This window comes from Mus musculus, chromosome 8, assembly GCF_000001635.26.
Source record: "Mus musculus strain C57BL/6J chromosome 8, GRCm38.p6 C57BL/6J".
NCBI classification, from domain to species: Eukaryota; Metazoa; Chordata; class Mammalia; order Rodentia; family Muridae; genus Mus; species Mus musculus.
The window spans coordinates 10586155-10612147 of NC_000074.6; the positions used below are offsets into that span (position 1 = coordinate 10586155).

At 45.3% G+C, this 25993-nt stretch overlaps 1 protein-coding gene across 4 annotated transcripts in view; it reads left to right on the forward strand.

The window, feature by feature from the left end:
• Myo16 (myosin XVI) overlaps window positions 1–25993 on the forward strand; it is a 480832-nt gene that overhangs the window by 432244 nt on the left and 22595 nt on the right. For all 4 annotated transcript variants that reach the window (NM_001319151.1, XM_006508779.3, XM_006508780.4 and 1 more), the window contains exons 33-34: window positions 8629–8787; window positions 18636–18727. In NM_001319151.1, the coding sequence (NP_001306080.1) occupies window positions 8629–8787; window positions 18636–18727 (251 nt within the window). The remainder of the gene's footprint in view (window positions 1–8628; window positions 8788–18635; window positions 18728–25993) is intronic.

Sequence of the window (25993 nt, forward strand, 5' to 3'; positions counted from 1 at the left end):
CCCTTAGGGAACCTGAAGGTGGAGAAGTCTGTAGGCTCAGGAACAATGGGTCCCAGTAAGTTCTGTGTTCTAAAAGAGTCCTTGTCCCCATGAGGTCATAAAAGAGAGAAGAAGAAAAATAAGATCTAGGGTTCTGAAGGATTAGGCTTGTAGTGGGCTTTACAAAGAGCAAAGGCCAACCTCTTAAAAAAATAAACACCCAGTGCTCCACAGCTGACACAGATGGCCCTCTCCTTATTTGTTGGGATTTTGCTTCATGTGTGTATTGCTATATGGGAATTAAACTCACATGTATATGCTCCTGATATGCAAATGCTGCACCGTTGGATTATGTGAGTGATCGTCTTCTGCAGAGCTACGGGAGAATTAGCCATATCAGAAGTCAAAGGGAGGCTGCCCCATGCAACACAGGCTAAACTTAGCCTGACATAAACTCACTGCCAGTTTCAGGTCAAAGAAGGTCTGTCCAGGTCTTAGCATATACCATCTGTGTGCATTTGTTACCAGGGCTGAGCTGTAATTCCTGGATCCTAAAAGCGAGAGCTTGGGAGGGTAGAGGAGGGGCCAGGCCCGCCCTCTGTATTTTCAGTTTTCCTTGATGACAAGCGGCAAAGGGCAAGTGCTGTGCCTTTCCACAGTAGTCTAGTGGCCTTCCCAAGACGGATTTTCCTGTTGTGTTGCCCAGGAGTCGTAGCCAGTGGGAGTAATGAGTCTGAGCCGCATCCTTATGGATTTTCTACCTCGCATAGCACTCTCAGCCTTAAGTCCTGTAGACAGCTCCAGTTTGGTTCCTTCCAGCGTTACTGAAAACCTGATCCCAGCTCATGTTATTCCAAAACATGAGCTGAGGTTATCTCAGGTAAAGAAGGTAACTAGCAGAGGATATATATATATATAAAATCTTTTCTCTTAAAGAAACACTCCACTGCCTGTCCGGTGTGGTGTCTGTTATCCTTGACTGAACTGAGACTCTTGGCTAGTCCAGCCCCACTCCTTGCCAATTCGAGTCATTCCCTGACCCCAGGCTGCTCCTTCCTCTCTGTAAGTTCACCCTACTTGTCCCTCACTGCCTTCACCTTCCACACTGGCTCTTAAGAAGCACCCTTCCTGGGAGAAATTCTCCTTGCCTAGGGGCTTTATAATGAGCACTTCTGTTCCGAGGACAGCCGCCCACGTCTATCCTTGGATGTGTGCTAGTGCCCCCCCCCCGTGTGTGCTAGCGTCCCCCCCCCCCGGTGTGTGCTAGTGTTCCCCCCCCCCCCGCCCAGGTGTGTGCTAGTGCCCCCCTTCCAACCCCTTCCCAGGCCCCCGTGCAGGTCCAGAGTCTTCCAGCATTGCCTCCTCCAGACTTCTCCTTACTGAGGGCGCTCATTGCCCTGCCCCTCCCCCCACTGCCCAGCCCTTCTGCAGGGCAGCAGTCTAAACCCTGACGGCTTTTCTATTTATGGCATCACCTCCAAGATCATGAGCTTTTGCCAGGTGAATATTTATCCTTCAGCTCCGCACAAGGCATTTGGAGGAAGCCAGGCTGGAGATGAACCAAATACAGCAGATCGCCCTCCCCCACCCCCACCCCCACCCCCAATGCTGCAGCAGATCTGGCTTCTGTCCCTCAGGTCCCTCCCATTCTTTCTGCATCCCATGCAGAGGTGCAGGGGATGCTGTCCCCTGCACTTTCCCACCCTCCAGGTTCTCCTGTGGATCTTAAGAGTGAGCCTTTGGGGGCTCTCTGCTGCAAGCCTCAGGCTCCTGACTAATAGAAGCCTCAAGGATATCCTGGAGGCCGTTGATCTGGAGGAGTCACCTGCTCCTTCTGGAAGTCTGAGAAATGACACCCTTGTAAGGAAGGCATTTAGGACCTGCCACTGTAGCTCAGAGATATGAGCCATCCCAGCCACCAAGATTCCAGAGTCACATGTAGCTCAGGTGAAGAATGCCAGTCCCCATCAAACTGACTCCAGTGCCCCGAAAGCAAGAGATTATAAAGTAACATAAGGTAATATTTAAAAATAAACACTCAATATTTATAGGCTGTGTGTACTGACTATTCTAATGACAGAAACTATAGAACCAGGCTGGGCATTGACTGCGAACATCCAGCAGCTCCTCCTCCTATAGAATGCTGGGCTGCAGTAGAAAGCTCTGAATAAGAGGAAACAGCCAGTGTGCAGTGGAATATTGTCCTTATCTTGTAATTTGCAATAAACAGATGTGGGACCCAAAGGCATGCCGCTGCCACCGATGCTCAGCCCTTTCCCACCTGCCAGCTTCCAGCCATCACCTGCACCATGCTACCACTAGGGCTTGCTAGGAATTCTTTCTGAAAACACAGTGGAGTTTACCACCGTGGGAGATGTTGGTGGTGCTTGGAAAGGAGGCCCTGTTGTCAGTGCTCCTTAGTCTCCTTTTCTTTTCTTCTTCTTTTTTTTTTTATGTTTTTTTTTTTCCCTGACATTACAACATCTTGCTATGGAACCCTAGCAAACATAATATTCACTCGACAGCCAGGGCTGGTCTCAAACATTCAGTGAGTCTCCTGCCTCAGCCTCCTGAATGCTGGGATTATAGCTTGCACAACACTGTCTATATTTATCTTTCATTCTGCCATGATTTATTGAGTTCCCTCTACATGCTAGGCATGTAACTCCTGTAAACGTATCAGAAGATGTATTTGAATTAGAGATACGGATGTACAAGAGGAGGGAGGCAGAACACAAGCAAGCTGAAGAGAAGGGGTGTGCCAGGCCTAGAGAAGGACTAGGGACAAGCCTGCGGCGGTCACCTGGAAGGCCTTCCTGGTGGGCATGGAGTCATGAATGAGGTCAGAGCTTTCCCTTTCCCTGAAGCCTATAATCTCTGGTGGTAAGAATGCAAGGAAGAGGTTAAAGCTTGCAAGGACAAAATCTGGGGCTAACAGAGTCTTGGAGGATCCTTTCCATGCTGGGAGACATTTGCATCTTAATTCAAATGAACCTAGAAAGGGGGGGGGGGAGAACACTCGGGGAAATGACCTTATTTCAGAGCAGGACTTTGGGCTCCATTCTAGACCAGATAACCCATGGTCTGCAGCCAGTCTTTCTGGGTACCTTAAGAGGTTTTGTTGCATCTCTACCTACCAGAGGCCAGCCCCAGCTCCCCAGCCCCAGCTGTGATGGCCAACTAAGAAGAATTCAGACACTTCTGAGTATCCCCCTAGATATACTTTTAATATACACCCAAAGTGTCCCAAAGAAGACACTTTATTTAAGAGCAAGTAGAAGACAACAGAATTTTGTGTTAATGTTGAAGAATTTGCTAGAACTCCCTGGACTAGGTCAAAAGTCAATGCATACAGAGCCAAGCATAAAGCTTGCCCTTATTTTTGAGTCACATCCTGGTGTGATTCATTGCTTCTGAACCCGTACCCTCTTCAGTGAGGGCTCAAACACCGCAGGTATTCAAACCATCAGGTGTTACCAGCACCCGACAGAAAGACAGGATGAATCACACACGCACACGCACGCACCAAACAAGGCACGGCCCCAGACATGTCTCAGGAAAACTTTAACTCTGACACAGCACTTTCCTTGCTCGCCTCTCCTTCTGCTTAGTCATCAAGACTCTCCAATCTCCCCCTTCGGAACTTTTCTTGCCCTTCCTCCAGCACTGAGGCATGAACAGGCTTGAGGACGCAGCCCCAGGCAAGTCCTCTGCTTCTCTACCAAGTGTGCATCTTCGTACACTGTTGGAGAACTCTACAGACCTAAGGCCACAGAACTGGGGACTTGTTTCTGCTGTGATCCTGTCGGTGCCTAAGTACAAAGCAAGGGCAATGCCTTTAGCAAGGAATGCAGGGTCTGGTCCTATACCAGCCCACTGCTTGTGCAGTGGAGAAAAATATGCAGAGTGCTCGAATCTAAATGTCAACAAGTTAAGGCATAGACACCTTCACTTCTCTGGGTGTGAGTAAGGTTGTTTTTGAGCAGACACTGGCATGTTACTCATAAGCCACAGGTCCATGGTTAGTATGGATGAAAACACAATCACCCTGATGAGAACAGCAGGTCTGTGGTGAGGAATTTCCTCTATTACAGTGTCATATTTTGGGCTAGGTTCTGGTTCATCACCATGGGACATCAGAAATAAGGTCAAGGACCAAAGCCGCCTCAGCCTTTCCACCTGCAAATGAGCTTATGAGGAAAGGCCATCAACAGGGTAAGAGGGCGCAGGACTGGGTGCACAGTGGAACCCTCGGATCTGGGCCTGCATGGGTGCCCACTAGGGGAACATGCTTGTAGGAGGATTAATGTACTGCCTAGCCTTGACAACAAGAGCGACCAAGATTCTCAGACTCTTAGATCGTTGCAGAAGCGTCTGTCCAGCTACACTGCTGACCCTTCATCTGGATGCCTGGCACTAAGGAACACCAGAAACTCCCCTTTCTGTCCACAGTTACCCTAAAATAGATCTGCGTTTTTTACGATAAAACAAAACCAGCAGGCAATGCAAGGGTTGCAATCTAACCCAAGTGACAAGTGTCTGAGCACATGGGGACTCCAGCTGAACCTGCGGAGTGGAAGCAGGGGGATACTTTAAAACCTTAATAACAAAAATGAAGGTTTAGACTATGGTGTCAATGTGTCTGTGTGACAGAATTGGGCTATCATGATGGCTAGCATCAATAGCTGAGTGGGAAGAATCTACAAGCCCTGGAAGATTGTCTCTTTGACCATTAGATAGAGCCAGATTCTGCTGGCCTCTGTTCACTTAACCTTTCCTGCACCTGGGGGCTGTCCCGTTCCCCTAATTGTAAGGCCTCCATTCCTTTCTGGGCTGCCTCTGGGACATGAGTGGCAGGCCTCTCTCCTCACCAATGTCCCCACTTATCACTCCTTTGCTTCTATGTTCATAGCTCATCTGGACAAGCACTATATGGTTCCTGGGAAAGGCTAGTCCATTTTTGCTGCAAGATCTGTAAGTGTTATAAAGTTTATCTCTGTACCTGCATCTTCCCTCTGCTTTTTTTTTTCTCTTAGCTGAAATACCTCCTGTGAGGATACAGCTTGACCCAGCGGCTGTTCTGCCCCTCAGGTTTTTCACTCAGTCAGGGCTGCATTCCTGCAAGTGCTTGGTCGGTCTTTGGGTAGGTTTGCCTGTTGGCTGGTCATCCAGCCCTCTTTCCAGGAGGTGAGCTTCAACCTACAAGACTATGTGGTCTCATTTACAATCTCTAGCACCTAGAAGGTCTGGTACAGCATAGGCAAGCAGACAGTAACTGGACAAAAGAATGAAAACAATAGCACGACATACCTACAGGCGCATGGATACATAGCCCTGTCTTAAGAGAGCTCTGAAGCTGAACCTGTTTTGTCGGCATACAGGAGTTCTAAGACTTGGCCAAACTGAGCAGCTGTTTCCTTAGCTGTAACACTGGCCACTGTAAGGAGCCCACACAAGAAAATCAGCCTGGCTTGTGTCAATGTCCCTGTGGATGCTGACTGACTCCACAAAGACCACTGTGGTGTTTGTGCTTGTGTCTGTAATACCACAGAGTTGGCCTCCCCTTGTGGCTCATTGGGGATAAGTCCCTCTGCTTGGTGTTTGAAACTGTGATCCTTTTTAATTGTTTGTCTTATCTGATAGAGATAAGCACATGCAGGTACTTATAGGGTTCCAAGTGATACTTCGATAGGATACAACACATCCTGAGATTTTAAAGTCCGATTACACACATCTCCTCAAACGGGTTATATTTATTTATGGCTAAAAATTCTTTTTTCGTAGCTTTTTGAAATGCATACTACGTTATCATTGTCTCTAGTTGCCCTGCTAAGTGACCACACATCAGAACTACTGTTTCCTAACTGAAACTATTATCCCACGGGCCAATCTCTCCTCTCTCTCTTAACTCATATGCTCTTCGGCTCTAGGTAACCATCACTCTCCTCTCAACGCCTATAAGATTGACATCTTTAGATTCTGCAAATGACTGAAATCTGCCCCTGGCTTGGTACATTAACAATCAGTTCTACCCACATTGCCACAAGTGACCAAAGTTTATGTTTTGTATTGCCTGATAGCATTCCTTCATGTATATATACTTAATTTTCTTTAACCACACAGCTGTTGGTAGATACTTAGGTTGATTCTATAGAGTGGTATTACTAACAACAGCCCAGAGAATATGTACATTTGGGTGTCTCTTTGACATGCTGATTTATATATGTGGGTACTTACCCATGGGGAGGTTGTTGGATCACATGAGTTCCATACTATGTGTAATAGATATACCAATTTACATCCTAGTAAGCAAGGGTTCTGTGTGTGCACACACGCGTGAGTCCCCGTCTTCTGTCTTTCCTACATCATTCATTCTTCTCAGTGAAGTTGGCACTGGTTTCATTTGTTTCTGTGGTGACTGGTGGTACTCAGCATGTTTTCATGTATGTTCTTGTTCATGTTTGTTCTTATTCTGTGTCTCTCTTGACAGGTGTCCAGGTCTACTGTCTGTTTTGAGTCCAGTTACTTTTGTAATTGATTTTTTTTGGCGTGGTGGGGGGGAGTTCCTTGCATATTCTGTGTTTTAATTCTTCCTCAGATGTATGGCTTGTGAACGACTTTCTCCCAGTCTACCACTGGTTGCTTTGCTGTCTCCTTTGCTACGTGCAGGCTTATCAGTTTGCTATAATCCTATTTGACTGTTTGGCTGTGTTTCTTGTGCTCTGGTGGTCTCATTGTACCCTCTCCCACCCATGATAATGTCCTAAAGCATTCCTCTTTCTCCTCTAGTGATTTCATACCTTCATCTCTCATGCACCACGGGGAAGAATTTAATAAATCATTACAAGTTGGTTTTTAACTGGTGAGAAGTGGGAGCCTGTGGCCCCCAACTTGGCCAGCACCATCATCAGAGTCGCCGTCCTGTTCATAGTGGGATTCCTGGTGATTATGCAGACATTCAGCTGGCTATGGGTGGGCGTGCGCTTTATTTCTGGACTCTTGTTCTGTCTCCTTGTTCTCTGCATCTGTTTCTGTGTTAGTCCACACTGCTTTGTTACTGGGGCTTTGAAAGGTGTTTTGAAGTTAGTTTACAATATGCATAATGCCTCTGGCTGTGTGTTCTTTTTGCTCCAAGTGGCCTTAACCGGTCAAGGTTTGAAGTATGAAGTCATTTTGCCATGTTTGGGGGAGTAAAAATGTCTACCCCAAATGACTATGTGTATTTGAGGTCTGTTATGTGTTTATGTATCCCTAGGACTCCAAACTCACTTCCTATAAAGCAAGGCTAGCACCTCTGTTTCTTGGGGTCTGAGTTAGTGGGGTCAAAGGTGACCGTGCCCAACTCTGCTATAAACAAAGTATAATATTGCAAATTATATTTATCATCTGAACTGGCTAGTTTTGTGTCAACTTGACACAGCTGGAGTTACCACAGAGAAAGAAGCTTCAGTTGAGGAAATGCCTCCATGAGATCCAACTGTAAGGCATTTTCTCAATTAGTGATCAAGGGGGAAAGGCCCGTTGTGGGTGGGACCATCTCTGGGCTGGTAGTCTTAAGAGAGCAGGCTGAGCAAGCCAGTAAAGAACATCCCTCCATGGCCTCTGTGTCAGCTCCTGCTTCCTGACCTGCTTGAGTTCCAGTCCTGACGTCCTTGGTGATGAACAGCAGTATGGAAGTGTAAGCTGAATAAACCCTTTCCCCCTCAACTTGCTTCTTGGTCATGATGTTTGTGCAGGAATAGAAACCCTGACTAAGATATCATCCCTTATTTAATACTGTGTTAGCATCAAACCTTAGAAAGGCTCCACTTCGAGGACAGTTAGGATTCGCTAAGCACTGACAAGAGAGAAAAACTCACAGCACACTCAGAGGTAGATTGAAGCATTTCCTGAGGGTTATAGGAGCACTGGGGATCCTAGGAAAGCAAGAATTCATGCTGGGTGCACCTGCATGCATCAGAGGGAAACTGAGTCAGGTGTCAGGTGATGTGGAGAAATGCAATACGGAGCCACACTGGCAGCAGACACAGGAGTCTGTGAAGAGCCACACCGTCCTATGCTCTTGTGCTTGTCAAATCTCGCTTGATTGACTCTACACAGCTTTCAAAGCGCCCCTTTCCCCCTTAGGACTGAACAATGGCTTCTGTTTTCATACATCTCAGGCCCCTTGGTGAGAAACATTACGGTGCCCCCCTAAGAATTCTCTTTGTAGTGTAGAAAATGTATCTTAGTGCGTTTGAAGTTTAGTTTCTATAATTGTAACAGACAATACAGGTTTTGCAGTCTTGTTCAACATGCATTTTTTTTCAGAGCTATAAGCTTGTTACACCAAATGTAAATAGATTGGGCACAAAAAAAAAATTCATTACCTGTTCAGCATGGGAAACATTATAACCAACTCTTGGATACAAACCAGAAACTTGGACTAGGTTATTTAGAAATAGCAAATTACAAGTTGCTTTCCCAGGCTTGTATTTAAGGGTACCATGACAACTTCTGTTGACTGCTACCTAGGCTACAGATTTCACTAAGGATTTTGGGGCATTTGTTTTAAGCATGATTAATGTTTAATTAGTCTCTTCCAGTGTTTTACTCAGATTTGAAGTACATCTTATCAGATAAGAATAAACTTTCTAAAATTTATTTTAGGTTTTGAAACTAACATGAACCTGAGTAGCCGGGATGAACCCAGTTCATCAGAAATGGCTTCAGAGACTCAAGACAGAAACGCCAACAACCATGGGACTCAACTCTCCAGTTCCCTGTCTAGCGATGTGACGGCTGAAAATGGAAATCCTGTCACCAATGGTGAGCCTCTCTAAATGCAAGAGCCAGCAGGCCAAAGTTTTAAGCCACATGTACTTTGGAGGAAGAGTATATTTAACAGTTAAAAATGAAGTAGGCTTGGGCCGGAGAGATGGCTCAGTCGTTAAGAGCACTGACTGCTCTTTCAGAGGTCCTGAATTAAATTCCCAGCAACTACATGGTGGCTTACAACCATCTCTAATGGGATCAGATGCCTTCTTCTGGTATGTCTGAGGACAGCTACAGGGTGCTCATATACAGAAAATAAGTAAATAACTCTCTAAAATGTAAAAAAAAAAGTAAGTTTAATAGCTGGAGATAGAATGTAAGCTGCAAAGCTCTGCCTTGGGCATCACTGTCAGCATCCTACCGCTCAGGCAGAAGAGAGTAACTCACTCTCAGTATGATGACCTTTCGGAGGTTTGGTGGGATGCCGCTCTGCAGGAAGCAGCAGAAGGTGCTTCTTGTGCTGGGGAGAACATGAATGTCCAACCAACGTTGTAGAATTAAATGTTTTCACACAGCTAAGAATGTGAGAGGACGTCATACTGAGGGCCTTCAGAGGGCAGACTGGCTTTAGGTTATCAGGTGACTATCACTTAGAAACCAGCTGGGCTGCTACATCCGGGTCTATGCAAACAGATGTTTTCCCTGATATGGATTTAGTAGTGACTGATGGGAAAATCCAGCTCTTCTTTCCTGAGGGTGCCCAGAAGAGCCCTATGAGGCATCTCTGCTTACTCTGAAAAAGGTGGCCAGAGAGCTAATAGTCAAAGGCTGAGTTAGGGACCAGAGGCCACAATTCTCTTTATTGTTTCCTTTGCTTCCATGAAAGCCTGACTAAGGAGAGAAGACTTTATGGCAGCTTACGGTTGGAGAAGATACAGCCCACCATGCCATGGAAGCCATTGGTAGTGGGAGGTGAGGTGGCTGGTTCCATTGTTACAGCAGCCAGGATGAGAGGGAGAGATGTCTGCTGGTCCTTGGCTGGCTTAATAATTTTTCCTTCTTATTTAGCTCCAGAACAGAGTGTCACCCACATTCAGGGTATGTCATCCTTCCTCTCTTAAGCCTTAATAGAATCACCATCCTAAGTGATGCTACATCCATTCACGCTGATGTCAAAAGCAACCATGACAGCCACACTAGCCCAGCAAGGCAGCCTAAATCTTAGGCTCTCCTCCTGGGGACCTTGGGAACACTGGAAAAGCCTAATTCTCTGATAGCAGACTAAGTCCAGGATTCACTAAGGCCACTGAGGGGGGTGGAACTGAGATGTAGCCATCACAGAATCAGTTGTACTAGAACCAGGACCATGGGTTAGCTAAGGCTCCTCTGAATCTCCAAGTTGGGCTGAGGCCATAACATCCTTAGGCTCCTGGGGAAAACCTATGTAAATCTGTTCCAAAGGACAATAAAAGACTAGGCCGGTTAATATGATCACAAACCAAAAGACACAGCACACAATGAAGACTTATAAGACCTATGAGCACAAAACTCAGATGGAAAAATCAGAGACAGAACTGAATTGGCAGTCACAGTTTACTCATAAGAGCTTAAAAGGTCAGCGCAGAGAGACACGTGCCTTAGAGGAAGTGAATAAAAGCAGAAATTCCATCTGAATGGGAACTTGACTGCCCAACAGAAAATGGAACACACATCACAGCAAAGCCCATACAGGGTGATGTTGAATTTGACCAGAGAGTTGTTTAGGTGGGCAATAGGCAGGTAGTCTCTACAGAAAACCACATGGGATTGGAGGAAATGATGGGGGCATGCACCCAGCTCAGTGGGAAAGGTGGTGGGGTTCTGGAGAAAGAGGTGGTGATTAACCATAGAAACGTGTGCTAGTTTCCCAGCCCTTGTGAAAGCATCCAGGCATCGGCCCAACTTGGTTTGTTATAGAGCCCAGCAAACTCTTCCTGTATAACCCAGACATGAGCAGTGTCAATACAAGCACTGAGAACAGATGCTCTGTACACTTAATTCATAATCCATAAAGCTTAAAATAAATTTAGCACTCTCCAAACTAGTGAGCAGATGTCTCATTATCTATTGTCATGTGAGGAGTTACTCTCCCTTCTCCCAATTTTGAGAGTTAATACAACAAACGGGGATTATTTTGGATCTGCTAAGGGTCTTCTAAAACATCCCAGTAAGGAGATCCCAGGAGAGAGAAGGCTGAGTCCCTCACCAGAAGCAGAGCTGTCTTGGGGAGGACTTGGGCTTCCAGGGAGCGCCCCATGTGCTTGACTTTGAGTAGTCACAGTCCTGCAGATCAAACAACAAATACATTAGAGAAGGAGGAAGCAAGGTAACTCTTTAACCAAATATTTCATCTGTTTTGTTTTTAAAAAATCATCAAAACATAAAAGTTACAACTTAGGAAATGGTCGTAGGTAGATTCAATCAAGGTGACTCAAATCTCTCAAGGCAGATTGACTGGTGGAAGCTGATGAATTTTTACAAGCACCATGACTTCCTGGCCCATGGTATTTTCTCATATCAATGCAGTTCCAGGACCTGTGTGTTAGAGTCTCAATAAGCATGTGCCCATTGAAGAAACACTACTACTTGCAAATGAACCACTAATTGCTAGGTAGAGAGCCAGAAAAATCCAGTCCTCAGTGTTACAGAGCCATTTCCACACATGTAGCCTGTGGCTTGCTTATTACCACAGAACCTCGAGAGAAGAACAAGATTTTATTCGATTTTATTTTGTTTTATCTTGTAAGTGGGGTTGGGGGATGGGGATACCACATGTGTGAAAGTACCCAGGGAGGCCAGAAGATGACATCAGATATTCTGGAACACCACACCCTTTAGCATAGTGTCATACTGCCCGGGTTCAAACTCCAAACCCGATGCAATAATATCCAAACATAGGACAAAGGTCCTTAACCTTTCACCTTCCAATTTTCTCCTATTAAAAAGCGTGATGCAAGACTATGCCAGGACTTTTACAGGGAACCTAGTAGATGGGCCTAACCCCAAAGTTAGTGTTTGGTCAACACTACCTATTCACAAGCTGTGAGCCTCTCAGTGTGGAACCTGGGAACTCAGCTAGGGTCCTCTGGAAGAGCAGCAAGTGTTTTAAGCCACTGAGCCATCTCTCCAGCCCCGGGGGATCAATTTTGTTGCGGATTTATCATGCCCATGCCCAGGGTATAGTCAATGTCCATTCTAAAGAAAGCACCAGAAGCAAGTAAATATTTAAAATAATTTAAAGTTCTGGATGAGGCAGAAATAGCACTATTTTCTAGGAAATGATTTCTTTGGAGTGCCAGGATCTGCGTGCTACCTCTGTTTCCCAGAAATAATTATGTTTGCTCATTTGCTGAAATACAGTTATGTGTGGCTAATTATAGCGATCACTTACTTTAATTGCATCCTTTCGCTGATGTGAACACAGACTTGGATACTTTTTTTTTTTGTACTTAATTATTCCCTGGACTTGTGGTTATTTATTATTACATTCGAGAGCCGCCTTTGGTGTTAGGACGCTTCAGCTATATCAAACAAAAATATTGTCAAGATAAAGATGTTTATTTTGTGGCAAAGCAGAGAAATAAAAAAAGTTCGAACTAGGACATTCTACGGTCAGTATGATTTTCTCTCTCGCTACTCAATGGATATGCATTTTATTGCTGAGCATCAGGAAAAATGGCAATTAAAGATGGAGTCATTACATTTGAGTTTACATTTATCTCTCTTCTGTTTATATGCATTATATTCACTCTCTGTGTGTAGTCTGGGTTATCTGCTCCAGGAGGAGCTGGATAAGGAGGAAGAACTGCTTGTTGATCTCAGCATTGTTCCCTTTGTCTGGAACTGAGGGACATCAGGACCAAGTCACACAGACCTGGGGTTAGCAGAGTGTGGCTTCTGTCACACATGCCTCAAGAGCTGGCATCTTGGGGTAGGTTTCCATCAACTACGTGATAACACACCTTCTCCATCTTTATGTCTGAAACTGGCCAGATCCCTCGGTACTCGCACTGTTGTCTGGTTCTAGTCCCAAGAGCCAGAGTGAAGCAAGCATGCAAGCCTCTACTTCCCAGTCGAAGAGCATTGCAGTTGTGTGCACTGAGAGGCAGGGGGGCCTTTGCCGGGGAGGAGAGCTCCTGCCTTATCTGCCAAGCCCTGCTGCACTCTTTCTGATCAGAGGCATTTTGAAGTCATACCGAGTCATCTCTAGTTTGGACTTTGTTTCATTAAATGTTCTTACTGGTGTTGGGAACTAGGGGTTGAAAACAGGTCAACTGGGATTATGCTTTGCCATCCTTCCTGGGGCTTAAGGCATCATCCTGCCAGGATGCAAAACCAAGATCTGACATATTAGCACCTCAAACATGGGCATGATCTTTAAGCTTTCACTTCTCAACCTGAAAAAGGAATGAGGCAAACTGCTCTGTCAGAACTTATATGGGGAATCTAATAGGGCAGCACTAGTCCAGGCAGTGCTCGGTCTACAGTGCCCATTCACTCAGTCAGCAGTACCCATTCACTCAGTCAGCAGTACCCATTCACTCAGTCAGCAGTACCCATTCACTCAGTCAGCAATACCCACTCAGTCAGCAGTACCCATTCATTCAGTCAGCAGTACCCATTCACTCAGTCAGCAGTACCCATTCACTCAGTCAGTAGTACCCATTCACTCAGTCAACAGCACCCATTCACTCAGTCAGCAGTACCCATTCACTCAGTCAGCAATACCCACTCAGTCAGCAGTATACCCATTCATTCAGTCAGCAGTACCCATTCACTCAGTCAACAGCACCCATTCACTCAGTCAAAACAGTGCCCATTCACTCAGTAGTTGTACCCATTCACAACATCTTGGAGCTTTTCTAAGTTTGCATGGAGGAGCCATGGGGGTTATAAGTGAAACAGACAAGGAGCATGTTGGTGAATTGAATTTCCTGGACCGTGCAGGCTGTAATCCTATAAATAGCCTGGAGCAACCCAAGTGTACATCCTGCCTGGTCCAAAGTTAGTAGAAACACATTGAACAAGGCCAAAGCATGCACAACTCCAGAGATCAAGGGTGGACATAAGGTTTTGAGTCAAATTCTCTACACAAATTCAAAGATCTTGTAATGGTTTCTCCATCTTTTCTGTATTGAGAAGCAAATGAAGTTGCTATAACCCACATGCGTTTTCTTGGAATGATTAGTGAATGTGAGCATACTTATTGTCTACTGGTCATGTATGCTACTTCTTAGTTTTCGATGTGTGTTCTATGTCCATTCCCCCCATACCCCCAATCTTGATTGAAAGTCCTTTTACTGTGTGTATGTTTAAACATACTGAGACTTTTATTTAATGTACTTCAGTATTTTATGTTGTTCTTACATTTTTGCTTTAGTTTGTGATGTTTTAAGTATATATTCATTTTAGTGTTCATAATCAGAACTTTTAATCTATGTTTCCTGCAATGCTTGGTGACTCTGGTGACATTTTTAGATAATTTTACTTAAAAAGGATATTATTTCTATAACGATCCCTAAACCTTGGGGGCAAGGGATGTGATATACATGTCCAATTTAGAGCTGGATACTCTGTACTCTCTTAGTCTCTGTACCTTGATCAGTCATGGGTCTGTGTGATAATGACCATCTACTTCAAGAAGAACCTACTCTTTTGAGAGGCAAGCAATGATCTGCGGGCATAGCAATGGGTCCTTTAGAATTGTTTCAGTGTTTCCTTAGCTGAAGAATGGCAGTAGGTTCCCCTCTAAGGCCTATGACCTGTCTAGACAGTACATAAAGACTTCATATTGGAGGCAATGGGTAACCTCAGGAGACAGTGTCTTCTGGACATTGTAGGGCGATTGCACACAGCATTCGGGAACAGCATGCACAGCCAGACAAAACCCCAGCATGGAGAGGGGAGGAGGGCGTAAAGTCCCATTCCAAGCTGAGGGGCTATTGCCATCTCATAGCTTCTGGGAAAGGGTTGTTGGCTTTGTTTAATGGTGTGACTCCTTTTTTTTTTTAATATGGACAGAGAAAGAGAGAGAGAGAAAGAGAGAGAGGGAGGGGAAGGGGAAGGGAGAGGGAGAAGGAGAGGGAAAGGGAGGAGGGGGAAGAGGGGGAGAGGGAGGAGGGGGAAGAGGGGGAGAGGGAGAGAAATGAGACAGAGAGAGATGGGGAGGAAAAGAATGAACACACATCACTCACATCATTCATGAAGCCATGAAATGGGCCGCATAGGGGTGATGCTGGATCTGAGAAGAGTTGGGAGAAGGGAGAATATGATCAAAACATATTATATAAAATTCTCAATCAGTAAGATGTTATTTTGTTGATACATATATACACACACAATGCACACACATCCATACACATGCACACACATGCACACACACATCCACACACATGCACACACATGTACACACATGCACACACATGCACACACGGGCAAATGCCTAACCTCCTTTACATTTCAGGATTCCTAGCTACCTGTTTCCTGTCTTGTGAGATTCTCTCAGAAATGAAATTCTCCCCTTTGTGCCACAACCTACAAAGATTTTCTCTGTCCCAGGTATCCCCTGAGGGGCTCCTACCCTACCCTTACTCAGAGGAGACCCCTCTGCTGTCAAGCTCCTCTGTTTATCCACCTCTGTCCTCACCAGCCCCCACCTCTACAAATACATCCACCCTGGTCTGTTCCCCTCTGTTCAACCCTGCCACATCCCAGGTCCATCAGCCTTTTCACCCAGGATTTTCATAAAATGTTGTCATCTCTTCTTAGAAGTCTTCAGTGCCACCAATTGTCTGCAAAACATTGTTACATCCCCACAAAATGCTCTTAAAGCCCTCTCATATCTGGCTAGCTTTCACCTTCCAGTGTATTCTCTGGTTCTCTGAGATGGGCTTGGTATTTTATGGGCTGTTCCTTGGACATCCTGGTCTCTCTTGTCTGTGCTCTCAGCTGGGCCTGCAGTTCCCGGTCTGTGTCACTGTGAGACCCTTCCCAGGATCCCCTGTCAGGAGGCTTTCTTCATGGTGAGCACCTGCTTCTCTCAGAGCCCACCCAGCCATACCTGCATTTTATGTTCCATACTTCCCATGTGGCTATGCCAACAATGGTATGAGGTTGCTTCTCCTTGGTTACTTCATATAGAGTCAACGAATATGCTCACGGCTGAGCCATATTCATGCACACAACCCACATTCTCTGCTGGGTGTGTGTCCACACTCATTTAGGCAAACCACTCTGACCCATTTTCCACAGAGGCAGCCACACTTCTGAGTTGGCTGTCCTCAGGGAGATGTCAGCAAACTTCCTACAAGTGTCCTTTAACCGTCTTCCAGGTGGGACTTCTTGCTTCTTCCTGCTCGGAGGCCCTGTCTGTATTCTCCCCAGCCTTGAGTCCATTCTATTCTTTTCTAATTAAGTGCACCATTTTCAAAGAATGCTCACAACTATGTCTTCACTTTGCCCACTGACTCTCTGAGAATCCTGCTTTGCTTCTGCCTTGGTTCTGGATCTGTGACGGGGTCTAAGCTGACTTCCCTTTTCAATCTCCAAAGTAAAGCTTCGAATTCACACATCGTTATTTTTGAAAGATGGATCCCGCGTCCTCTGCCTTTTATTGGGGATAAGCTCATGTTGAAATACTTGGACCCAGCTGGTGGTGTGGTTGGGGGAGTGGGGCTTGCCACTGTAAAGAGCTGGAGCCTCCCTGGAGGAAGTGGATCACTAGCATCAGGCTTTGGGGCTTCACAGCCCAGATTTGCTTCCTCTTTACTCTGCTTCCTGGCTGAGGACTCAGTGTGACCAGTGAGCTTCCTCCACCTGCCGCCATGCCTTCCCCACCATGATGGACTGGACCACCCTAGGAACGAGAGCTGAGCAAGTGCTTTATCTCTTAAGTTGCTTCTGCTGGTTATTTTATCACAGGAGCAGAAGTGACTAGGATGTCATTACAGAGTCCATGTTTGTCCTACTCTATACTTGGCCCTTTGTTTCCCTGTCCCCACCCCTGGTCTCTCACATCCTTTATCCAGGAGTCTTTCTACAGATGGTGTCTTGACATAGACCTGCAGAGTCCCGTGCACCTATCTAAGCTCTTGATTATGCCACACAGTTGGTTGATAGCACAACTATCACTACCTGTGTCCAATATGCCCTCTTTCTGTTCTGATGGTGATCATCATTGCTCATGATTAGGACCCAGTCTTTTCCACGGGACACCCTCAGTGGTGGGGCACTGTTTACCCACAGTCAGCCCTGTCCTGATACATTTGTAACACTCTTTATGGGAAGATGGGAATAAATATCTATTCACCCCAGACAGAAAACTGAACCAATGACAGACCAAAGTAATACCACCAAAATCCAGCTTTAAAAACCAGTGAGTCTATTAGGGTTACATATAGGAACAGGTATAACTCATACACATACGAACCTAGGATAGCCCACCCCATCAAAGCTGGAACCCTAGAGAGCTCTGCATACGCTACAAAGCTTAACAGATTAGAGGGTCTCCTCTCCTCTGCACCCAGCAGTCCTTACTGCTTATATGACCTTGGAGACGAATGACCTTGTGAATCTGGCCAGTTTCAGAGACTTCCTACAACTAATGAGTTGTTGGCTTCCTGGGTCTTAACTAGTTTTGTTTTGTTTTGTTTTGACTTTCTGAGTCTTAAGGAGTTTCCCTCCAGGATGGAATGTTTCATACAGGAGGAAATGGCTACGGGAAGCATTGACAGGCCTTTTTCACACGGAGGCCTGTGTACGTTTACTCAGAAGGCAGACTGGCCCTCCTTATGTTGATTGGACACAGATCTCCCTGAGGAACTGGCACACTCCTGTAATTGGAAAAATGCACAGTGATTTCCTAATGATTTTTAATTTAGGAATCATGTATATGTTTAATCAATTAAACTGTGCTGGTTAATTATGTTTCCAGAGGAGATGAGTAATTGCTTCAGTATTTAAAGTTCTCTGGGTTGAATTCATTCCATGGGGCAGTTAGTTCTCCTTTTATCTGTTCATGTTTATTAATCAAGTCACTTGGGGCAGTACATGCTACCTCCATCATGGTGGCTCTCAATCATTGTAGGGGAACAGATCTGTCCCCAAGGTGCATTCAATAATGTCTAAAATCATTTTGATTGTCATGAGTCAGGGTGAATCCAGTGCGTAAAGACGAGGGATGCTACTGTTTATAATGCACAGGACAGACTTAGAACAGAGAATTATACAGGCCAAATGCCAAGGGTCAGAGACAGGCCTCTGCTGCACAGAATAATGAAGAACATCACCCGATGCCTCACAGGATGTCTGTGCCCTTTGCGGGAGGGGTGTGTGTTTTTCCTGAAAGGCCATGTTTACTTGGTCCTTAGCTAAGAGCTGGTAGGTTGTAATTGGTCAGTTTTACCTTCCTAGCTGCCCAGCATCAACTCTGGTTTCCATGGCACCCAGGTGGGCTCCTGTGTCACGTTTCTTCAGTCCCTGTTTTTCCTCTATTCTGCCCCGGCAGATGAAATGCTAACATTCATCAACATGCAGTTGGGAAACACTGTCAGCCTGCTTCTCTCTTCCTAGAAGTGCATTTTGAATTGTTTCTAGACTCTAGGAAAACGTCCCTCCTTCAGTCACTTCTGTGCTGATCTGACCTGTTTGCAGTTTTCTCCCTGGCAGTATCTCTCTTCTTTTGCTTACTGAAACTACAGTAGCCTCAGATATTCCCATCTAGCTGCAAAATTTAATATCTGCTATTGTCTAATGGGTTAGTGCACAGAATATGACACTGTCTAGTTAACTACATATGAACATTGTTTTTCCCTTTCGACAAGGAGGTGCAAACTCACTACAGCTCTGTGTGTCGACTTCTACAGGTTTAGCTGAGGACGATGGGTGCTCAAGGCTGTGTCTGAGTGGCATGGGGACTTCATCATTTCAGAGAAATCGGGAGAGCCACACCACCCAGGTAAGGACACCCTGTCCTCCCCACACAGCAATGAGTGTAGTAAAACCATGGCAGACAGCCACTGAGTCCTGTTGATGGGTCTCCTTCCTGGTCTGAGAACTCAGGTAGTTCTCACTGCTGTCTGTGTGCTTTGTCTGAACATCTCTCTCTCTCTCCTCCATCTCAGCTGGCTGCAATTTTCTGCTTGTTTTGGAAAAAGAACAATGTCCCTGAACAGCTAAAAGCAAGCATTTTTTTTTTAAGTAGCGTATTGTAGACATCATTTTGCTGTGGTTCTTTAAAATCACTAGCTGCTGGTGGTGATGGTATAAAACCTGCTGACAGGGATGGTGTTTTCTGCATTTGACTTGGGGTAAAGTAGAAGACTATAGGGACAAAGACTTGGAGGTGTACTGTGTGGGGGGCTTCCAATGTCTCTGTTAATTGTGCAAGCATGAAATCTAAGACCCAGGGAAAAGATGGATGTTGTAGCACGTGTTTAAACTTCATTGAAGGAGAAGCAGAGATGGGCAGATGGCCGTCATTTGCCGGCTAGCCAGCTTAGCCTTCCCAGTGAGTTTTAGGCCACTGTGAGACTCTGTCTCAAAAAATGAATTCAACATCTCCCGAGGAACAACACTGAAGGTTGACCTCTAACCTCTACATGCATGACCTCTAACCTCTACATGCATGACCTCTAACCTCTACATGCACGCACACAGACATGCACGTGAATCTGCACACACATGTGCCTGTGTACACCTTTGCACACATATGCATGCACTCATAAGCCCATGAACCCATGCACATACATACACACACAAGTACATGCATGATACCATTTACTGTGAGAATATGGTTAAATTAAAAAGCCTTGTGTGTTTGTGAGGATTACATGTTCATGCACACCCTTTTTAACCTTAGATATTACACCAAAATAAAGATTATTCGGGATAAAATAATACCCTGGTGGTTTTAGAATGCAAAGGAATGCAGGACGAAGCCATCTTGTGGCCCTAAGGTTAGCGTTCGGGGACATATTTGATGCCACGTAGGCACAGCCGCATTATGAGCTGAGATCTTTCTAAGTAGCACTGATGAGGTGGCGTGAAAAAAAAATCAATAATTTTAATCTTAAAAATAAATCTCTACAGTAGGCAATCTGTGGAAATCACTTGTGCTGATCTATAGGTGCCTCGGTGGAAAGGAAATGCTGATTGGTAGGGATAATAAATTGTCTTAATCCTGCTTGTGTTCCTGAGAGATGTGTCTGCTTTGCTCTGCAAGCCTTACAGATGCCCAGCATGTGGCCATTCCAACCTCCCTGCCCTGCACAGGGGCTGCCTGTGTCAGAGTTGACTCCCCTGTACTACTCAGAATGCGAACCTGCCTGCCCTCTCTCAGCCACTGCGCTGTGCTTCTGGCTCAAGGAGCAGGCTGGAAGTAGGTTTGTGAAGTGCAGGCTCTGGATCTTCCTGCCCATTCATGGGTTTAGCTAAAAGACAGAGAACCTTGGGGGAAGTTTGGGGAATTATTCTCATCTCCTATTTCCAAAGAGGCTTTTGCGAATATGAACCCTCCCCTGGAAGAAGTACTCAGTCATCTCACCCTGCTTCCCCCAAGCATGGAAATCCATGCTCCTTTGCTGTCGTGCTGACTGGGGGCACTCAAATGTACAGCAGATTCCTTACTGCCGAGAAGCTGTGAGTTATGGGACATTGTGGTTAAACTGCCACACGTCCCCAGGATTTATCTCTTCTCTGACATTTATAGAGGAAGTACAGACACAGTCAGGCGTGTCGCCTTTTAGATTTTCTGCCAGAACAATTCCACAGGAATTGCATAAAACCAGTGCTGAACGGCAGTGGGATTAAAGGGAACCGCCAAATGAATCCCATTCTGTGCTTTTGTAATTAGTGTCAACGACACCCATTTAATAAAGATAAAATGTGGTATAAAGAAGACAGAGAGTTGGTCATTTGGCAAGGGTCAGATGGCAAGTTCGCTGAGTTCATGGGCAAGTTAAAACCACATAGCCTGCTTCTAAGGAGTTAAACGTAAGCTGCTAAGGGGGAGGCTGGGCCTTACCTCATTCTCCGTGTGCTTGAACTTATGTGGAAGACCACAGTGGACGCTCCTGGTCTTGTTTGGTTGGTTCTGGTCTCCCTCTACCATCCCTCAGCTACTCTGATGAATCAAAGGAAGACACTGGCTCTCTCCTTTCACTGTTTCCACAGCAAGACACACACATGTGGCAATGAGTCATGGTTTGCCTTAGAGACAAGGTAAGAGACCTAAAATGCAAGGCATGAAAAGCTCAGCCCCTCCATGTGTGCTCTTTGGTTGGTGATTTAGTCCCTCGGAGCTCTGGGGAGTCTGTTTGGTTGATATTGTTGGTCTTCCTATGGGTTTGCAAACCCCTTCAGCTCCTCCAGTCCTTCCCCTAACTCCTCCATTGGGGACCCCGTACTCAGACCGATGGTTGGCTGCCAACATCTATCTCTGTATTGGTCAGGCTCTGGCAGAACCTCTCAGGGGACAGCTATACCAGGCTCCTGTTAGCAAGGGCTTCTCTGTATGGGTGGGTGGGTGGAGGAGCTCCCTCATAGAAGCAGGAGGGAGGGAGGATGTGTGTGCACGTGTGTGTTTGTGGAGAGGAAACCAGGAACGGGGATAACATTTGAAATGTAAATAAATAAAATAGCCAATAAAGACTAAAAGAAAAAAGAAAAGCACAGCCCCCTTTGAGGACTTCCGGAATGCAGCAGAGGGATGTTAGAAGTCTGCTGTCTACCAGTCCAACTTTTCTTCAGATTTGCTGACCTAATGTTTCCCAAATAGCTGTACCCACTGGTGAAGTCCAGAGTTCATTCCGTCTGACTGACACTGAATACATTGTTACTAGCCATACAATCCATTTGTTTTCAAATGTGTCTTCTCTATACCAGGCATACAGTCTCCAAGATTATTGTGTTTGGTGCCCAGTGTTGAATCCTGTGCGTTGCAGGAAAGCATGTATTTCATAACGGATCCTCACCTCAGCACTTCTCAGGGCATGTGTGTGTGCGTGGGCATGTGCATGTGTGTGTATGTGTGTACGTGTGTGTGCGTTTCTGTGAGCATGTGTGTGTATGTGTGTACGTGTGTGTGCGTTTCTGTGTGCATGTGTGTGTTTGCGCGAGTGTGTGTGTGTGTGCACGCGTGCACACACATGAATGTGGAGGTCAGAAAATAGCTTAAAGCTGTCATACCTTGAATGCCATCAACCTCGGTATTAGGCCAGCCAGTGACCTTGTCTCTGCCTCCTCAGAGATCTGATTACAGTACCTGAGTATCTGATTAAGTACCACTGTGCCCAGTGCTTTCTTGTGGTTCTAGGGGATTTGAACTCAGATCCCTGCTTCTGCTTGCCAGGGAAATGCTTCGGAAGTATTTCCCTAGACACATACCTGTTCTTACTGTAGACTTACAGCCGTATCTGCCCAGACTGAGCCTCCACTTAACCGACAGTACTTGTTCTTTTCCTCAAGATAAATAATACATTATGCTTCACTGTGGGTTTTTATTAACTTGCAAAATGCAGTGCCTTTACATGTAAACAATGAAAGCTCAAGTCTCAATTAGAATAGTTGAAGATCACAGAAACTGGCGCTGCAGGCATTTACAGTCCTGTCAAGGCCCTGTGTTTTTGGTGCATTTGCTGGTGTGCCAGTGTGTGCTGTCATGAGCCGCAGTAGAATATTTGCATAGTCCTAGGCATGAATAACACCAGCCATAAATTACACCAGAATTCCACACACTGGTTCTTCGAGAATCTTGCAGATGCAAAGATAGAAGGAATTGTTTAGGTTAGAGAGGCATTGCTTGGGAATTCGACAGTATTTACAGGAACAAAAGGACATTTATCTATGTACATTTTATGAGATTTGAATAATTTTCTTTAGTGTCTGTGCTACTTGGCATGATTTGGTCTCTTAGAGGTTCAGCTGTGGAGAAAGAAAGACTCTGCAGTGTGTTCAATACTGGTAGCTCCAACTCAGAATATTTCCCTCTCCCTCTCTCCCTCCTCCTCTTCCCGACCCTCCTTGCCTTCCTCCATCTCTCTCCTCTCTCCTCCCACTCCCATAGCCTCTTCTCCCACTAAGCATCCTCCTCCCCACTGCCAGGTTGTCCATTGCTGAACCAGAGGGCTAGATCCTGTCACAAGAAGCCAGCAGACACCGCACAGCCTGGAGGTGTGTGGAGAGAATGGTAGTAGTGGAAACAAACTTCCCCAGGAATCTGCTGAGCACCTTGCTGTAGCACTCCCCTACACACTGATAAAGTGTCCACACTGCACACTGCTAGAGGAATGCTTCTCTTTTTCCTTCTAGCAAGTCTTACTTGCATTCACGTGCTTGCTTTACAGCAACAATTCTTCCATAGACTTTAGCCCCGCCCCCTGCCCCCAGCACCACCCCCTCCATTCCCACCCCCACCCTACCCCCTCCCCCTCCCCCTCAGTTATACTGTGTCCTTCCTTGTCTTTTCATGGCAGACTCTCACACACCTGGCCAAACTCTACAGAACCTTTCCTTTAATATTTCAAAGAATGTACAAAGTCACTGTGAGCATTGGCCATACCCAAATGCCCATCATAAGAGATCATTGATGGCCTTCGATAAATGCATTGCAGGCCGGCTTCCACAACCTTCATAAATACCTTGTCCACCCCTGACACAGCCGCTGGTGGAATACCAGACTGGGATCAATAGAAAATCGACCCAACCCAAGGAGCAAATTGTTACGTGGTTTGTTTTACTGAACCATCAAAGAAACCTCTTTGTAATGTCATACATCAACAAAATTAAGAATAGCAGGCACTAAATAAATTCAGTGTTTGCTTTCTATATTCATTATATTTGTGGCACAGACTGCTGGAGATTATTCTAGCACAGAATTGAAACAAACTGTCAGGTGAAATAAAGATATGTAAGTATGTTTGGTTTAAGCATTAGGATGCCTCTAAAGCCCATGGCATAGACTAGAAACTAGATAATTCTTACAAAAGAGCTGCTGACCTGTCTGTCTTCGTCACCTCTTCCTCTGTCTGTCTATCATCTATGTTTCTTTCTGTATGTTTATCGTCAGTCTTCTTATCATCAGCTATCTGTCCATCTGCCAGATCAACGTGTTTACTTATCTGAGCTTCAAATGGAGGGATACACGGACCTAGAAAGGCCTTCCCACACCCCAGCACTCAGGGAATCAGTATTCCACACTCATGGCTTACATGTTGTGTGTGAGAAATGAAGGCAGTAAATTATGTTGATGGTGAGAGTGAAATGTCAGGGCTTTCCTCAGGGGGCAGGCCATGCCCTGCTTAGATAAGGAGACCTTTGAAAAAAACAAAAAGTGCATCTTGTGTTTTGTATTTCTGTGTTGCTCTCCTCGTGTGACCTGAATATAATAATGTGCATAGTAGCTTATGTTTATGATTACCAAGGAGGTGACTTCAGGTGTAAAAATGTTACAGGGATAAGAAATCACATGTGAAAAGGAAAACAGACCTGCCTATACATGGCCTATATATACATATAGCCACATCAATCAATCAAGACAGCCATGCGTGTCTATACATGGTCTCTACATACATGTCTATACAGCCTCACCCTGACCATCCTTTCCTTGATGAGAATAAGTGGGTAGCCACACACTTGGATAAGGAACAGTGATGTCACTGAGAACATGTGTGTGTTAGTATGCAAATCCTAGCGAACATGATTACAGAAGTTTATCAAAACATCTAACTCAAAGGAAAGAAAACACAACTAGATAAGACTTGCAGAACTGTTAGCATGCAGGCATAGAACAGTAGTTTTTTAGACTCTTCAAGGATGGTAGGTGTGACTTGGTGATCCAGCATGATGTCTGGTGTGGTAGAAGGCTCATCAGACACTTGGAGTGATCCTAGCATGAACTGATAGGAGTCTTCTGTATTTTGTAGGAGAGTTGATTGAATCCAAAAGACCCATTATCTTGTTGGAATTTGAAAAAAACTCAATGTGTGTGTGTAGGGTGTGTGTGTGTGTGTGTGTGTGTGTGTGTGTGTATGTAGTGTGTGTGTGGTGTATGTTTGTGTATAGGTGGTATGTATATATGTGTTTGTATGCATATATGTGTGTATATGTGTGTGTGTGTATTATGGACTGTGTATCGAGGTATGGGTATGTATGTGTGTGCATGCAGGTATACCTACCTATCTTCTAGGTGTGTATACAGAGAGGCCAGAGATCACCTTGGTGTCTTTCCATATAGATCTGCACATTTTTTGTTGTTTGTTTGTTTGTTTGTTTTGGTAAAGGTGTCTCTCTCTGAACCTACAGTTTTTTTGGCTAGACTGCATGACCAGTGTTTCCCCTGAACCCACTTGTCTTTATCTGTCAGTTGTGAAGTTACAGACATAGATAGCCATGCCTGGTTTTTACGGGGCTTTTGGGGATCTGAACTCAGATGCAGCAAGCGCTTTACCCACTAACTATATCCTCAGTCCCGTGGTTTCTTATAACAAATTTTATTTCGCTGATGTTTTATGTGCATTGGTGTTTTGCCCGCATGTATGCAAATGTCTACACTGCAGTTAGAGAGTACTGAGTTACCATGTGGGTGCTGCAGAGTGAACCTGGCTCCTTTGGAAGAACAGCCAGTGCCCTTAACCACTGAGCCATCTCTCCAACCTCCTAGTTATGATTGTTTTAATTTCTTTCATTATGGGATATTATGAACTTGTTTTGTTTAAAGCACCATGGTTGGTTAAAACACACCTCTTTGATGAATCTTGCTGTATTAGCGTTTGAGCTATGTTTTTAGAGAATCAATAGCGAAGATCTTGATCCCATCCCTCCTGCCAGACCAGAAGTGACTCATCACTCTGAAGTCAGCAGAGCCTCATCTGCAGTTGCACTTTGCCAAGTAAATCCATAAATCATACGGTCCCCATAAGATAGCAGCTGCCACTGAGCGTGCTTTCAGTGTAAATAAATACATCACTCCTACAGATATTCTGCAACCGTTTTTGTCTGGTTTGATTGACTGATGGGTTGATTGATGTGGCTGCAATATTTTGTCTCATTTTGATATGTTACTGTCTTTTTGATATATCAGCCTGGGTGTCAGCTGTAGGTTCAGTGAGGAAGCATTGGAGTTGAGATGTTCACTCCGACCCGTGGAACTAGTGAGGACAGTCACAATCAGGCCTTTGCAATTATCAGTCCAACATGGCTTTTAGCTCTCCCCAGCAACCTCAGA